A 15728-nucleotide genomic window follows, 5' to 3' on the forward strand; every position below is an offset into this window, starting at 1 on the left:
AATAATAGTATATAATAATAATAATAATAGTATTAAATCCCAAATAGCTCTCGGTGGAGGGCGCGTGCCCCCAGCCCCCGCCTCCTGCAGTGGGGACATATGGTGTGGGGTTATCCCAGACAGGGAGGGGGCTGAAGACGGCCCGTGCCCCTGCCCGTGGCTGCCTGCCGCCCTGGTGGCATTTTCCATTACCCACTTGTGGAATTCAGATCATTTTTAAGCCGGTTCCTGCCCCAGCTTGCCCATGGCCATGGGACTGGTCCCAGTGGAAACCCACAGTGGGGTTGCAGGACACCCAAACCCCAGCACGGCCATGGGTGGCGGAGGGCTGGTGCGCTGGGGGCAAAGCTTCACTATTCTTATTTTTGGCCCCTGGCTGCTCCCCCCCAGCCCGGACAGGGATGGGGACAGGGATGATGCCACGCAGCCACATGGCTGGAGCTGCCCCGTGGTTCTGCTGGTATCTGGGGTGCCGGGAGGGGACCGCTCCGTCACCAGTGGTGTGACAGCCGAGCCAGGGAACAAAGAGAAATTGGGACAAAAGGAAATTTTCACAGAGGTTAATGTTACTGGGTTGGGGGGGGTGCCATTGCCTGCCTGCGTGTTAAAATTAGACCAGCTGGAGGAAAATATTTGCTTAGATCTTTGTGGGTGCAGGGGGGTCCATGGGACCCCAAACACATGTGGGCACCGGCTGGGGATGGGGCAAGGACCCTCCCGCCCCGAGATGCGTGTGGGCTCCCAGGGTGAAGCCGCCGCCACCCATAGCTCCGTCGCCCCGGCTGGGCACAGCACCCAGGGATGCGCCAGGGGGGAAATGATGCCATTTCTGGTCTGCAAATATCTTCCTATTAAAATAATAACAACAATAATTTCTAAGGCAGGCGTGCATGAGGCTGACGTTAAACTTAGCGGCCGCCTTTGCTGTTGGAGAGCGAGGAGAAGAGACAGGCAGGATAAATTGCACGGCTGCAAAAGGACTTAAAAAAACCCATCTCTCATTTTGATTGATATGAGCTTCACAAATTAAGCCTTAGATTTATCTAAAAATAAATTTGCTTCCGCGCTCCGCATTCTGGATGACAAGTGCTTTTCTCTTCCCTTTGTTGGGTTTGTCATCGCTGGCAGGGCGGCACGGGGAGGGGTGGGTGGGAGGGGGCCGTGGCCCAGCACCCCCAGCACCCCCATCCCCACCAAGCCACGGTGGGGTCCAGCGTGACGATGCAGGGTGCTGGGGCATGGCGACGGCTGCCCCTCCTGCATCCCAGCTGCTCTAAGCCCTGCTCACACGTTGTCCCTTGGCTTTGGGGCATCAGAATTTGCACGGGGCGGGGGGGGAATTGGTTTATTTCCAATTATGCTGGAAAATCCCATCTCCAGCGCCGTAGGCAGGTACAGTGCCCATCTCCGGCACACCAGGCAGCCGACCCCCGTGCCAGGGCTCCCCCAGCCTGTGCCCCCGAGTCTGGGGTGCCCAGCTGCCCACCTGGGCGAAAGCAAAGTCTGTCATTTTCGAAGAGCAACCGGGGTGAACGTGGGAGCCGGCGCCGCTCCTCACTCGATTCCGCAGCGTGAGCCGGGAGCTGAAGCCTCAGCCTCTCCTAAGTAGTGATAATGAAACTTATTCATTCCCTCACCCTGGGGAAATACTTAAACCACAATATGAGAGATGTATGTAAATCACATTTAAACGGAGACAGTGCAGTTAAAGCTAACGGCGAGTAATCAAGTTTGAAGATGAAGTGTCCCCTTTTCTGCTCTATCATTTGCTTACTGAGCCAGGCTGCTTCCAGGGCCCTGGGCAGGGTCTGCTGCTGTGTCACTGTGCCACCGTGCCATCGTGCCACTGGTGCCCACCCAAATCAGGCCGTCAGACCTACACAACATCCAGCTGCAAGAGGAAACCGAACCACTGCAAGTGGGTGCGAAGGGAGACGAGGAGAAAAGGAGCAGCATGGTTAAAAAGGTGGGATGGGATGGGGATGGGATGGGGATGGGATGGGGATGGGATGGAATGGGGATGGGGCAGGATGGGGAGGAATGGAATGGGATGGGATGGGGAGGAATGGGATGGGGTAGGATGGGATGGGTCAGGATGGGATGGGATGGGGAGGAATGGGATAGGATGGGATGGGATGGGGAATGGGTTGGGGAATGGGATGGGAAATGGGTTGGGGAATGGGATGGGATAGTGATGGGGATGGGACAGGACGGGATAGGATGGGATAGGATAGGATGGGATAGAACAGGATGGGAGAGGGAGCATCCCACCCAGGCAGTGCTGCCCGCCCCGCCGGGGTCTCACCCTGCTCCTGCCGGGCAGCCCCCAGGCTCCACCCGTCAGCCCCATTCCCTGCCCCACAGCCGGGCACAGCCGGGCAGGAGCGGGCCGATGGCCTCACCCTGCAGCCCCACAGCCGCCCCTCGGCCCCCCCCGCCCAGCCCGGGGCGGAGCCGCAGCCCAGCACGGCCCGGCCCGGGGCTCCTCCGCCCGGCATCGCGCGGTGTGTGCTGCCCTCCGGCGGAGCCGTGCCCGCGGGGAGCCGGCAGATCCCGGGGCACCGCAGCCACGGACCACAGAGTCACAGAATCAATGAGGTTGGAAGAGCCCTCTGGGCTCATCGAGTCCAACCATTGCCCTGACACCACCATGGCAACTAGACCAGGGCACTAAGTGCCATGGCCAGGCTTTTCTTAAACCCCTCCAGAGATGGTGACTCCACCACCTCCCTGGGCAGCCCCTTCCAATGGCTAATGACCCTTGCTGAGAAGAAATGCTTCCTGATGTCCAACCTGACCCTCCCCTGGCCAAGCTTGAGGCTGTGTCCTCTTGTCCTAGCGCTGGTTGCCTGGCAGAAGAGGCTGACTCCCACTGTGCTACACCCTCCCTTCAGGTAGTTGTAGACTGCACTAAGGTCACCTCTGAGCCTCCTCTTCTCCAGGCTAAACACCCCCAGCTCCCTCAGCCGCTCCTCGTAGGTCAGACCCTCCAGACCCTTCACCAGCTTCTGTGTACCAGATGTGCTGCACCTGTACCCTGCAGCCGTGTGCCACAGCCATGTGCCACAGCCGTGTACCACAGCCCCGCACCACAGCCCCGCACTGTATCCACGTACCACAACCAGGAGCGCTGGTCAGTCTTTATTACTAAATAAATAGTCGTATAAATCTTGTGCAAAAAAAACGTGTGGCAAAAACCATTGGCCTTGGTGGGCATAAGGGGCTGCGCTCCCCGCACCCTGCCCGGGCCAGAGGTGCCTGGCACGGCACGGCACGGCTCGGCAAAGCAAAGCGGCGGCGCTGGAGCTCGTCTGTGTGAGCTGGAGACCCCCAGCAGCACCGGGGCAGGGCCAGGACCCCCCCTCCGGGCTGGAGACCTGCCCCAACAGCGGCTGCCAGAGGGACGGAGGCGACACGAATCCCTGAGGAGCAGCCAAGCACCGTCCGGCCCGGTCCGCCATCCCGCTGGCTGTGCCGAGCCCGTGCCAGGGCCTGGGCAGAGTCCGTCAGCTCCCGGTGCCGCCGTGCTAGAGCGGGGAGCTGGGGGCCTGGCCGTGCCGCCGCTCCCGCGCCTCCGCCGTCCCCACGGTGCCCAGCGGCACCACCACCTCCTCCGGCTGCCCGCTCTTGTTGAGCTCCACCACGCGCGGCACCACCGTCGACCAGCGATCTGCGGAGACGGCGGGAGCTGGGCAGAGCCTGGAGCTGCTCCCGGTGCCCCCAGAGCAGACCCGCTCCCGGGGCTCAGCAGCGCCCCGAGGGATGCTGCCAGCCCGCGGCACCGCGCTCACCTCTCCGCAGCCGGCCCACGGTGTGGGAGAAGCCGTAGTACTGGTACGTGTCGCTCTTGCCTGGGTCCTCGCTGATGATGCCCAGGTTCTGGTTCCAGTGGGACCAGTTCACCTCATCCACCCTGCGGGGAAGGTCAGACAGGGTGGCAGCTCCTGCATCCCTCCGCCATCCCACCACCGGCAACACCACCCAGCTCCAGACTGGTACAAACCACCCAGCAACCAAACGCGTGGCACCGTCACCCCGAAACGCCGCTTGCTGCCCTGGGGGAGGCTCGGCTGCTCCCCGGGGCACCTGCCTTTACCTGAAGCACCAGCGGCGGTCGGGCGTCCCGTCGGTGCCCTTGCCCACGGTGACCATCTCCCCCGAGCGGAAGGCTCTCCGCAGGAACACAGGGAAGGAGCGCTCGATGTCCAGGATGGTGGTGGCCCACTGCCGGGGACACCAGGGACCCCTCAGCCATTTGGGGATGGGGCATGCGGGTCTCTCACCCAGTTGGTGCTGCTTTGATGGGGCTCAGGGTGCTGCAGTGCAGCTCCCGGGGTGGTACCTGCAGCTTCCAGATGTGCTTGCTCTCCTTGGAGACTTGGCCCACGGTCTCACCCATGAGAGCGATGAGCATGTTGAGGAGGAGCACGAAGGTGAGGATGATGTAGGTGACGAGGAGGATGATGAAGACGCCGGGGTACTTGGCACTCTCGAGCATCTCCAGGTCGCCCATGCCAATCGTGAGCTTGAAGAGGTCGAGCAGGAAGGTGCTGAAGGTCTGGCTGTCCCGGCACGAGGGGTAGGTGGGCACCGTGCAGTTGGACTGCTCCTCACTGCAGGACTCGCCGCTGGGACACGGGTTGAGGAGGGACACCAGGGCTGGGGAGGAGGGACAGGGCCAGTGAGGCTGTGGGGGCAGCGGCAAGGATGTGGCCCATGATGGCCCCCAAGCAGCTAGCCCACTGGCCAGGCGCCTACCTGATGCGTAGCCGATCATGAAGAGCAAGTAGACCAGGAGGAAGCGGAACAGGTCTTTGAAGAGGATCTGCAAGTGATGGAGAGGGGGGGTGAGATGTGGTGGACCACAGTGCCTGGCCGTGTGCTGGGGCACCATCACCGAGCCATACCACAGGGATGGCAGGGCAGATAGCAGAGCTTTGGTGACCCACAATGACCTAAAGCAAGCATGGAGGACCCTCCCTTTGGGCCATACGTGCATAGAAGGACCAGCCCTGCTGGGGAAGGAGAAGATCCCTGACCACACCAGACCTTCTGGATCATGATGCTGTAGGTCCCCGTCAGCTTGAGCCCCCGGGTGAAGTACAGCGCGTTCATCCAGCCCAGGACCAGCGCGAAGACCATGACGGCCAGGTACGCCTCGATGCCGCCCAGGTACAGCCCCGCCGTGACGATCACCAGCACCGAGTAGATGAAGCTGGAGGAGAGAGGAGAGCCAGTGTCAGCCCCTGCACCGACAGCCACCACCCCTTGCAAGCCCGGGGGTGCTGTGGCTCAAGGGGGGCTGGGGGGTCCCCACGTACTAGAGCAGCTGGAAGGAGCCGTCTATGAAGAAGGAGTTCACGCCTGGGCACTTCTTCATGAACAAATCCTTGATCTGGGGGAGAGAGGGAGAGGTTGGCGGGGGGGGGGTTGGCAGAGAAGCCCCTGCTTGGCAGGGTCCCAGTGTCCGGGGGGGCATCGCGGCAGGGGCTGATGCCTTGGGACACGGGGCTGTCGCCCTCGGGCCGCTCCTTGCGTGGAGCCCACAAGGGCTCGGCTGTCCCACGGGAGGACACCCCTTCTGGCCACACTGACGTTTGTGAAGAAGAAGAGGATGCCGGTGAGAAGGGTGATGATCTCCCCGGCCAGGCGCAGGTAGTCGACGGTGGTGGTGTACGGGTAGGGGGGCTGCGGGGAAAGGACAGAGCTGAGCTGCTCCCCCGTGCCAGCACAGGCAGAGACCCGGCAAACCCCCCCTGCCAGGAGGTGCTGGCCCACGGGGCTGGGCCACGGCGCCGTGGGACTCACGGGGCCTTCCATGGGGCGGTAGTAGGCGACGAGGGTGAAGATGACCATGGCGCAGAGGTAGGAGACCACGCTGATGTAGAAGGAGACGGCCCCGAACTTGCGCCACTTGTCGCGCAGCAGCTCGTTGATGGGCTCCACGGCCAACATCTCGTGGCGGTTCTGGTGGCACACGGGTGCTGTCAGCAGGCACCCAACCCTGCAGCCCCCCCAGGACCCACCCCCCAGCTCCCACCACCTCAATCTTGCTGTTGTAGACGAGGATCTCCAGCACGGACACCTCCTCCCCGCAGGTGTCCAGCGAGGACAGGTCGTAGAGGGAGGAGTAGACGGGGCCGTACGCCCAGTCCTTGAACTTGCGCGAGAGGTGCCGGGCGTCCTCGTCCACGATCTCCCGACGGATGATGTGCTGGAAGATCTGCCCCAGGCAGGACCACTAGACCCCCACCCTGCCTGCTTGGGGCACCCCACACTCCTCCCACCCCACCCCGGGCAGCTCCCCCCTGCCGCTGCGTACCCCAACACCCCCCTGCACCCCGGGGGGCTCCTGGGGCACAGGGACACCATCAGCCCCCCAGGACGCTGCAGCTTCTGCATTTTTACCCCCACCCACAGCACTGGAGGACAAGGGCAGGGGAAAAGAGCCTGGGGTTAATTAGGGAAAGGTTAATTAGCCAGGTTAATAGGCTGCACGTGTTTCCAGCACCATCTGCAGGGAGAAGCCGTGCTGCTGGCAGGGACGTGCACTGAGGGGACAGTGGGGCCGAGGGGTCCCAGCTGGCGGTGGGGGGGTGTCACCGTACCCCGATCTTGCCGGTCTTGGCCGCCATCATGAGCGGGGAGAGGCCGTCGTTGTTGAACAGCGCCTCGAGGTTGGTGTCGGGGAAGAGCTTGGCACACTTGACGAGGAGCAGGTCGTACATCTTGGTGACGAACTTGGTGTTCTCGCGGGTGTTGTCGGCGATGGCGACCAGGGCGTGCAGCACGGTGTTGCCGCGCGAGTCCTGGCGCCGCAGGTCTGCCTGCTTGTGCCCGTTCTCCGTCAGGTAGTGCACGATGTGGGGCTGGTTGGTGCAGGCGGCCAGCGAGAGGGGCAGCTCGCCTGCGGGGACAGTTGGGGTGCCCGTCACCATCACGCCTCCACGGCAGCATCCCCGGGGGGCAGCCGGTGCCCCCCGGGCCACCCGCCAGCTCCGTCCCCGCTCACCGAAGTAGAAGTAGCCACCCTCGTCCTTGGGCTGGAAGAAGCGCCCGCGGGCCTGGGCGTGCACGTCCGCCCCCTTCTCCACCAGCAGCTCCACGTAGTGCTTGCAGCGGCGCTCGATGGCGATGTGCAGGGCGGTCTGACCTGCGCCGCAGCCACCCCTCAGCCCCTGCCTCGCCCCAGGGCTTCCCCCGGGGTCCCCAGCCTTCCCAGGGCACCTGCTGCTCCAGTCCCCAAGCCCCCCCAGCACCCCCCAGCCTCCCCAGGCTCCCAGCTGCACCATTCCTCAACCTCCCCAGCATCCTCCATCCTCCCCAGCACCCTCCATCCTCCCCAGGGTCTCAGCTGCACCGTTCTTCAACCTCCCCAGCACCCTCCATCCTCCCCAGGGTCCCTGCTGCTCTGGTCCCCCAGACATCCCGGGGTCCCCCACGCCCAGGCAGGGCCGGTGGTGGCCCCATGCCCCCCCTTACCCCGGTAGTAGACGTCCCTGAAGGGTGAGTTGATGAACTCCCGCATGTTGCCCGTCTTCTCAGCGATGTCGAGGAGCAGGGGGATGGTGTCGTTCTTGCCCCCGCTCAGGTTGAGCAGCGCCTTGGGCAGGCAGGTCTTCCCCGTGGAGGGCTCTGGGAGCGGAGGGTGCTGATGGGGGCTGGGGCGAGCCCCCTCGGGCTCTGGGGGTGCCCAGCCCTGCACTCCCTGGCCAAACCCCCAGCTCCTCCCGGGTGCTGCACGTCACAACCTCCCCGTGCTGGTCTGTGTGTCACCATCCCCACGGGGACACGGGTACCACAGGGGTCTCAGGGCAAGGCCAGCCCCGAGTGCTCACCTCGAAACTCCTCATCCGTGAGACGCTTCTTGTGGGTGAGGAGGAAGGAGAGGAGCCCATCCAGGCCGGCCGTGGACCCCCGGGAGACGATGTCGAAGAGGATGGGTCTGTTGAAGACCTTGAGGACGGGCGGCGGGTTGGGAGCTGGCCCCTTCACGCCCGGCGCCTGCTTCCTGCGGGAGAGGTGCCAGCGCTGGGGACCGGAGCCGCTGCCTCGGCTTCCCACCCGTGCGATGAGCTCGGGGCTGCTCAGCTGCCGGCAAAGGGCACCCGGGGGCACCCCCCCAGCCAAGGTCACCCCCAGCCTCCCCGCCCACGGCAGCCCAGTGCTCCCTGTATCGCCCACAGGGGCTGGTGGGCACCTCGCCAGCTCCCAGCCGGGTGGTGCAGCGTGTCGGGCCCCCAGCCGTGCCCCCCGGCAGGGACGGGCTGAGGGTTCAGCCACGCTCCAGTGCCACCGGTGAAGCCAGACCGGTCGGAGCAGTTGGCAGCGGCGGGACGGGCTGGGGACAACCGGCCAGCACCGGGAACAGGGGGAGGAGGGACTGCGGCCGCCCCAGCCAGGGACCTCCGGGGCTGGGGACACGCGGGGCACCCCGGCCCCCTCCACCCACCCGGGGGACCGAGCTCCTGCCGGGGCACCCGCTGCCCCCAGCCAGGCTGCACCCCCGGGTGGGGACAGTGGCTGGGGGCCACGGTGGCCACCCCAGGTGCCCAGCACAGAGGGGCATTGTGTGCCCGGCCGTGGGCTGCCCCCCCCGGCTCCGGTTTCCTGGCGCAGGAGGGTGGAGGCCCTCCTGAAAAGCCCTTTCATGCCGGGGAGCCAGACGGCCGCCCGGCCAGGGGAGCGGCTGGGCGCACAGAGCCTCTTTCACGGCCCCGGCAAGGGGGAAGGGGAGCCACGCTCCCAGCACCGCGGGGCTGCAGCCCCCCACCACGGCACAGCACGGCACAGCACGGCGCTGCCACTGGCACTGGCTGGGATCTGCCCCCTGTGCATGGCACCCCTTGCCCAAAGCACCCCAAAGTGCCACTCAGAGACCCACGGGGGGTCTGTCCCCATCCCCAGCTGCCTGCACCCCCATACCCGCGGTGCTGCACCCAGGGTGTCCCCCCCCACCCCATCGCTCCCCGCCGGCACCGGGGCGCACGGGCACCCCCGTACTCACTCCGCGACCCTCCTGCGCCAGCGCTTGTTCTCGCTGGGGTGGTGGCGGTAGGTGCCGTAGTCGAAGAGGGAGTCCATGGGGGCTTTCTTGGGCGCGGGGACCACGGCCGACTCGTAGATGGTGGCCTCCAGCAGCTCCATGGGCTTCGGGGCGCCTTTCCGGAAGGCCCCGTGGAATTTCATGCGGAGGTTTTGTTTGCCATCCCCGGCACCGGGGGGGCCCCGGGCCGCCTCGGCGGGGGTCGGCGTGTCCTCGCTCTCGAACAGGTTGGCCAGCGAGGAGAGCGGGAAGGAGTCGTTCTGGAGGGACCCGTCATCCCCTGGGCACTCCCCAGCATCGCCGCCGACGGCACGCGGGGGGTCTTCGGCGTCCGCCATGCCCCCTGGCCGCGACCCCCAGCTCCTTCCACAAGAGCAGGAGACCTGGCAGAGGAAAGCCCAGCGTCACCCCCACGTAACGCCCACCCCTCCCCATCCTCTCCCACGGGGCACCGTGCCCCCGCGCAGGAGCAGGTCCCATCCCACGGGACCCCCCCTCAGCCCAGGGTCTACCGGCCTGCCCCAGCTCTCCTCACCGCCCACCCACCCGGCCGTGGGACCCCTCACGCCTGCAGAGGCCCCACCAGCCGCGGTGCTGCCGGCTTCAAAGCGCAGCCGTTACTGGGCGAGGGCGAGCCCGGCCCCGCTGCCTCTCCCCTCTGCGGTCGCCTTGGGTGCAGCCCAGGACAGGGCACAGAGCAGACCCTGTGCGCTCCGATCGCCGCCGCAGGAAAGAAAACATCCCTGGGATACACCCTGTGCCCAGGGAAGCGCCCGGAGGCAGCGGGGAGCTGGGGCTGGGAGCGGGACCGGGGCTGGTCCCTGATGCCCCACCGCTCCCGCAGCCCCCCCGGGCCCTGGGTGTCCACGGTGCCAGCACCGGGAGGGGGACAGACATGACACAGAGGGACCGCAGCCGGCAGGAGGGCAGGAGCAGCGGTTGGGACAAGAAATTATGGGTTTAGGTTGCCCAGAGGGAGATGGGACTGCAGGAGAGCGGTGCTACCAGCGCGGAGAGCAAAGCACTGCTCCGTGCCACGGGCACCGCCGTGCCCTGCCTGCGGGTCCCTCCGGGCAGGCAGCGCTGGCAGGGGCACGGACAGGCAGGTGGGGGACCCTGGGGTGTCCCCCAGCCCCGCTTGCCATGGACACACACCCGTGAAACACGTCAGCGTTGAGGCTCAGCCCCGCTGCTGCCTCCGGGGAGCTCAGCCCTCCCCGCGGCTCCCGGGACTGAAAAAGCAGCCGGGAAACGTGTCATTTTCTGCTGGGCTGCAGCTCTGTACGACAAGCCACAAGGGCAGGCTGTGCCCGTCGGGGCGGGCAGGGAGCTCTGACCAGGCTGCATGTCCCACAGCAGCCCCACAGGCACGGGGGACGAGGGCTGCAAACAGCCCCAAAACCCCGCGGCAGTGCAGGGGGGGCTGGGTCAGGCACCCGTCCTTGCCTCCCCAGGGGACACCCAGCAGGGATGGGGCAGCCCCGGGTGACACCCAGGGGGGACGGGGCAGCCCCAGGAGATGCGGGGCGAGCCGCAGAGCTGACACGGTTTCTCCTCCTCGCCGACTTTCCTGCCTTCGCCCTCTCTGCAAGAAATTCCACAGGCACCTGCCAGAGCCCACAGGTCCCACACACTGACCCCGGGCAAACAGGGCCCCTTGCTGTCCTTGGACAGCAGAGAAGAGGGGATGGCCAAGCCCGCCAGCCCTGCGGGCTGTGCACGGGGACAGAGCCCCAAACTCCTCAGCCATGCTGGGAATCCAAGCCCGGCTTCAGGGACAAGCCCAGACACCGCAGGGGCTGTCACACGTGGCCAGAGCCCAGGGCAGAGCTGGGGAGCCACCAGCACAGGACACTGTTCCCCAGGAAGCGGCTGGGGACTCGGCCAGGGGACTCAGCCAGGTGGCAGGTGGCCCTGGCGATGCTCGTGAGGCTGGAGCCCGGGGAGATGGGGGGCAGAAGCGAGGGGACAAGTGGAAAGGGCAGGTGGGGCCAGGAGCCAGCGCTGCCACCAGCGAGCAGGGCAGGAGGCTCACGTCGGAAACTACGGGCTTGCTGGGCAGTGCCGTCAGCCCGGGTGCTCCCACGGGCACCGCCGCTGCCAGGAAAGGTGCCGTCAATGGGGTTTTATTTGGCACGTCCGTTATTTGGGTTTTGATTTTTCAGACTTCCTCACCCCACGGAATAAATGAGTCAAGGCGCAGCTCACCGTGCCCAGGCTCGCCGGCACGGCCCCGGCTCTCGCGTCCAACACAAACCTCCCGCCCGCTCCCCCACGTGCGCTCCCACCTCTCCCCAGCTTTCCACCGAGTTACCTCCCAGCCAGACCAGCATCCCCAGTTAGTGCCCCACTGCAGCCCATCGCAGGGGCACCGACGCCAGCACCGACACCGGGACGTGCAGGGACGTGCCCTGGGCAGGCGCCAGGGAGGGTGCCCCGCTCGCGGGCGGTGCAGACGTTGCCACATTAAAGTGTTCCTCAAGCTAAAGCACGAAGGGCTCTGGGTAGGAGTGAATCACCGAAACCGCACCGCGTTCAGGGTCAGCCCCGGTGGAAACGCTCACCCGGGGCGAACCAGCCAGCTTCCGAAACAAACCGCGCCGCCGGGACCCCCGCGCTCACCTGGGCAAGAGCCGGGAACGTGGCGTGGCCCAACGGACAAACCCCTTCCCCAGAGCACCCCGTGGGAACACACCCGGCACCTCACCCTCGGGGCAGGGAGCCCCCAAACTGCCCAGCCAGGTCAGGACCCCCCCAGCGCCGGGGGAGCCCATGGGGCTGGGCCCAGCCTTGCCCAGCACATCCCGCAGCCCTGTCCTCACCCCGGGGCTCCGTCCTGCCCCCGTCCCCATGTCCTGCCTCGGAGGCTCCATCCCCTGTCCCGGGGGCTCCATCCTGCCCCGGTCCCCGCTGCCCCCCGCCCCGTTCCCGGCCCGTACCTCGGCACGTCCCGCCGAGGGTCCCACCGGCTCCGGCGCCGCCGAGTCGCCGCGGGGCCGGTCCCGGAGAGCGGCCGCTCCCCGCCCCGGCTCCGGGACCCGCCTGCGGGAGCGGCCCCCGCCCGCCCCCTCCGCTCCGCCGGCCCCCGGGCACCGGCACGGCCCGCAGCGGCCCCGAACAGCCCCCCAAAACAGCCCCAAAACACCCTCCCCAAAACACCCTCCCCAAAACAGCCCCCTGCCAGGAGCAGCCCCAAAACAGCCTCCCCAAAACAAGCCCCCCAGAACAACCTCCCCGAAACAGCCCCCACAAGGAACAGCCCCAAAAACTTTCCCCAAAAAAAAGCCCTTCCAGGAAAAGCCCCCCCAAAAAACAGCCCCCCTAGGAACAAGCCCCAAAACACCCTCCTTGAAACAGCCCCAAAAACTCTCCCACAAACAGCCCCAACAGGTACAGCCCCCTAAAACACCCTCCCTGAAACAGCCCCATGAAACACCCTCCCCAAAACAGCCCCATGAAACGCCCTCCCCAAAACAGCCCCCCAGGAGCAGCCCCAAAACACCCTCCCCAAAACAGCCCCCCGGAACAAGCCCCAAAGCAGCCACCCAGGCCGAGGTTACCGTGAGTTTTTATTAACTTTCTCTTCCCCGCCGCGCCGGCGGGGGCTCGGCAGCACCGTAAGGCGGTCGGTTAATAAGGCACCTCGTGCTTCCACAAACCCCGCGTCGGGTCAGTCCCCGGCGGCGGAGGGGGCTCGCTCCCACGCAGCGCTGGAGGAGTCGGGGTCACCTGGGAAGGTCATGGGCTCCCCCGCCGGCATCGTTCGGGAGGTTCCTCACCCAGGTGCCCGTCGGTGGGCGAGCGGCGTCGGGCGCCCGTTGGCACCCGGTGGGTCCCGGGCACAGCGGTGCAGTCCGAGAGTCAGGGACTAGAAACGCTTGTTTTTCCTCTTTAGCACAAAAGCTTGGGAAATCCTACGATGACACAGGGCACCATCGTTTTATTGCCATATTCTCTATAGAAAATTAATTATTATTATTATTATTATTTTTTTTTTTAGAAAACAGGTTATCCACTGCAGATCCAGACGGGAATCAAAGTCGCCGGGAGCAGCCCCAGCTGCCTCAGTGATTAAGACGTAGCACCCATCATTTAAGCCTCGCCAGTCCCGTGCGAGCTTTAGGCTTTGTAGCTCAGCTCGGCGTTCATCTTTGTGTACATCTCATAAATCGCATCCAGGATGGGGGTGACCCTCAAGAGGAACTGACGGATCTTCTCTATGCTCTCCTCCTCCTTCACTTCTTTACCTTTCTCTAATGCCTTCAGCAAATCCGATTTGTACGGAAGAGCGTACACCGAGCCCTGTAAAACAGAGGAGGAAGCTGTAAGACACCCACAGACCCAAAGCTGTCCCCATCCCACATGCAGGACCCCACTTTGGGTTGTTCCCGTGGGTCACTGAGTGCCTGGAGACCCCACGGTGCCGGGGATGTTGGCTGGAGCCCCGGAGAAGCTGGGCTGGAAAGCTCACCATGAAGAGCTTCTGCAGCATCCAGCCGTGGTACTTCTTCAGCGCGATCTCATAAGCCTTCATGGCGTTCACCCGGATGAGGTTTGGATGCTCCTCGTCCCGCTCGCCGTCGGAGATGCTCTGCAGCAACACCAGCATGAACTTGAGGCCCCTGTGAAGAGCGGAGATGGCAGGGTGGGGAAGGGGATGCTGCTTCCCGGCCTCCAGCAAGGCACCCCCTGAGCTCGGCGCATCCAGGCCCCCCCAAAACCCACCACCCCGGCAGCCCCCGATGCCGTGTCACCTTTTCAACCACATCAGCGCCAGCGTCGCGCCCGTCTTGGGCCAGGCCGAGCCGTGCATCTCCTTCTCCGCCTCCAGGATGTTCTGCAGCGTTTTGAACTTGGCGGGGTTGGAGTCGTAAACCGCCCGGATTTTCTGAGGGCAGAGGAGAGGGGTTGGCTCCCGGGAGCAGCCGGGTTTGTGCTCACGGCTGCGGTGTGGGGAGGCGGGGTGCCTGCAGCGAGCGCTGCGGCTGCTAAACGGTGCTTTCGCCAGGGAGCCCCGTTAATAAACACATGGGAACCCCGTTAGTAAACACACGCGACCGAGATGAGCCGCCGCTAAGCCCAAAAGCCCCCATGGGAAGAAAAACCCTCTTAAACACCTCCAAATCTTGCCTCCCCAATCCCACAGCATCTCTGCCTGGGCGTTCGTCCCCGCCGAGCCCTCCTGCGCCCCTTCCTACCTTGATATTTCCAGTCAGGTCTGCTTTGACCGGCGAGTAGACGATGGGAGTCCCCAGGCAATCTGTGCACACACGGAGGGAGGATGATTAGTCCTTAGGGGACACCGGAGACACCGCACAGTCCCGAGTCGTGTTGTAACCAACAGGTTTGAGCTTAACCACGGCCAAGACACCGAGACACCCGCAGCGAAGGGCTCTGCAGGCTTCGCACACAGCCATGGGGAGCAGCTGCCCTGCCTCCCACCCGGCCCCGCGACCCCCCGCTCGGGGACACGGCCCCAGTGCGATGGTCCGGAGCAGCACGATGGGCACAGGACCCTCTCCGCCCGTCCCCAGGCAGGCAGCTCGTGTCCTGCCCGCCCGAGCCCTGCCACGGAGCTGTCACACAATGGCCGACATTGTGGAGGGCAGCGGGATGGTGCGGGCCACCGTGGGCCATCGTGGCATGAGGGCGGCCATGGCGACACATGCCCACGGCCCCGACAGCGCCTGCCCCGTCCCGCCGCGGGTGGGATCCAGGGGCCGGCCGGGAGCTGACTGCCCCGAGCGATGCCTCCAGCCGGGGCGTACCGGGGGAAGGCGGCCGGGCCCCACTGCGGCGTCGGCGGCTCTGCCAGGGCGTGGGGCCCCGGGGACGGCGGGACGTTTCCCAATGGAGCTGCTTGGCGGGTTCGACGGGACCGTGATGCAACCCCGGCCGTGCCAGGCTGCTTCCCTGGGGGGGCATCAGGCACCGGGGGCGAGGAGCAGCCGGGCCCACGGGTGAGCACCCACCGGGGGGCCGGGACCGGGAGGAGGGACGACCCAGAACCGGGGGGGGGCCCACCCAGGACCGGGGGGACACCATGGAGCGGGGGGGGCTACGGGCCGGCGGGGCCCGAGGGCCCTCTGCCCGCAGACGGCCACGGCTGTGCGCGGCGGCGGGGCCGGTCCCGGGCCGGGCCCTGCCGCAGCTCCCGCCCCGCAGAACGGCCGGCCCGGGCTCACCGAAGAAGGGCGGCAGGTGCGCCACGGCCTCCAGGAAGGGCAGCGTCTCGATCTGCTTGTCGGCCGGCAGCGGCTTGAACTCGTGCTCCAGCAGCAGCGCCATGGCCCGGCCCGCTCCGCTCCGCACCGGGACCCGCCCGGCCCGCTCCGCACCGCACCGGGACCGGCCCCGCCGCCCGTCCCGGCAGCGCGCTGCCCTCACGCCCCGCCCCCGCCGCTCCGACCAATCACCGCGCACAGCTGCCGCACCGCCCGCCAATCGAGGCGCGGCGAGGAGGGCTGAGGGGCGGGGCCAGCGCTGGGGGCGGGGCCATCGCTGAGGGGCGGGGCTGTGCCCCCCTCAGCCCCGGGGCGGGGCCGGGCCGGGTGCGGGGCCGGAGGAGGCCGCCCAGCCCACCCCGGTTCATCCTCTGGTTCATCCCGGGGGCAGCGCGGTTCGGCCCCGGCCTGCTCAGGGCCGCACGGTGCCCGGGCCTGCAGCGCGGGGGGAAACCGGA

The 15728-nt window shown here is 66.1% G+C and overlaps 2 protein-coding genes across 6 annotated transcripts; both read right to left on the bottom strand.

Annotated features, from left to right (window-relative positions):
• Positions 1-3510: 3510 nt before the first annotated feature.
• Positions 3511-9384, bottom strand: TRPV4 (transient receptor potential cation channel subfamily V member 4). Of its 5 annotated transcripts, XM_068412649.1 has the most exons (16): positions 9309-9384; positions 9008-9215; positions 7839-8011; positions 7483-7635; positions 7013-7153; positions 6609-6907; positions 6044-6223; positions 5809-5967; positions 5596-5688; positions 5322-5395; positions 5050-5215; positions 4759-4825; positions 4343-4659; positions 4097-4224; positions 3792-3913; positions 3511-3670 (listed from the first exon to the last, which is right to left on the bottom strand). In XM_068412649.1, the coding sequence occupies exons 1-16, from the start codon at positions 9382-9384 to the stop codon at positions 3528-3530; spliced, it is 2499 nt and encodes an 832-aa protein (XP_068268750.1). In that variant the 3' UTR covers positions 3511-3527. The 5 variants fall into 5 exon arrangements, with proteins under 5 accessions (XP_068268750.1, XP_068268749.1, XP_068268751.1 ...); XM_068412648.1 differs by having other exon boundaries at positions 9008-9384; XM_068412650.1 differs by lacking the exon at positions 7013-7153 and having other exon boundaries at positions 9008-9384.
• A 3212-nt stretch (positions 9385-12596) lies between these two features.
• On the bottom strand, positions 12597-15420 carry GLTP (glycolipid transfer protein). The gene is made up of 5 exons (XM_068412983.1): positions 15232-15420; positions 14245-14306; positions 13801-13934; positions 13518-13668; positions 12597-13348 (listed from the first exon to the last, which is right to left on the bottom strand). Exons 1-5 carry the CDS (start codon positions 15332-15334, stop codon positions 13166-13168), a joined length of 633 nt encoding a protein of 210 aa, XP_068269084.1. The 5' UTR covers positions 15335-15420; the 3' UTR covers positions 12597-13165.
• Positions 15421-15728: the final 308 nt, after the last annotated feature.

This window comes from Nyctibius grandis, chromosome 14 (assembly GCF_013368605.1).
Source record: "Nyctibius grandis isolate bNycGra1 chromosome 14, bNycGra1.pri, whole genome shotgun sequence".
In the NCBI taxonomy this organism is placed as follows: domain Eukaryota; kingdom Metazoa; phylum Chordata; class Aves; order Nyctibiiformes; family Nyctibiidae; genus Nyctibius; species Nyctibius grandis.

Excerpts from the sequence above, each read along its gene's own strand:
- TRPV4 (XM_068412648.1), bottom strand. The coding sequence starts at position 9,384 with ATGGCGGACGCCGAAGACCCCCCGCGTGCCGTCGGCGGCGATGCTGGG. Across the intron at positions 5,689-5,808 it reads ACCGCCCCATGGAAGGCCCC|CCCCCCTACCCGTACACCAC; the intron begins GTGAGTCCCACG and ends CTTTCCCCGCAG. Across the intron at positions 5,396-5,595 it reads TCCTCTTCTTCTTCACAAAC|ATCAAGGATTTGTTCATGAA; the intron begins GTCAGTGTGGCC and ends TCTCTCCCCCAG.
- GLTP (XM_068412983.1), bottom strand. The coding sequence starts at position 15,334 with ATGGCGCTGCTGCTGGAGCACGAGTTCAAGCCGCTGCCGGCCGACAAG. Across the intron at positions 13,935-14,244 it reads ACCTGACTGGAAATATCAAG|AAAATCCGGGCGGTTTACGA; the intron begins GTAGGAAGGGGC and ends CTCTGCCCTCAG. Across the intron at positions 13,349-13,517 it reads TGCTGCAGAAGCTCTTCATG|GGCTCGGTGTACGCTCTTCC; the intron begins GTGAGCTTTCCA and ends TCTGTTTTACAG.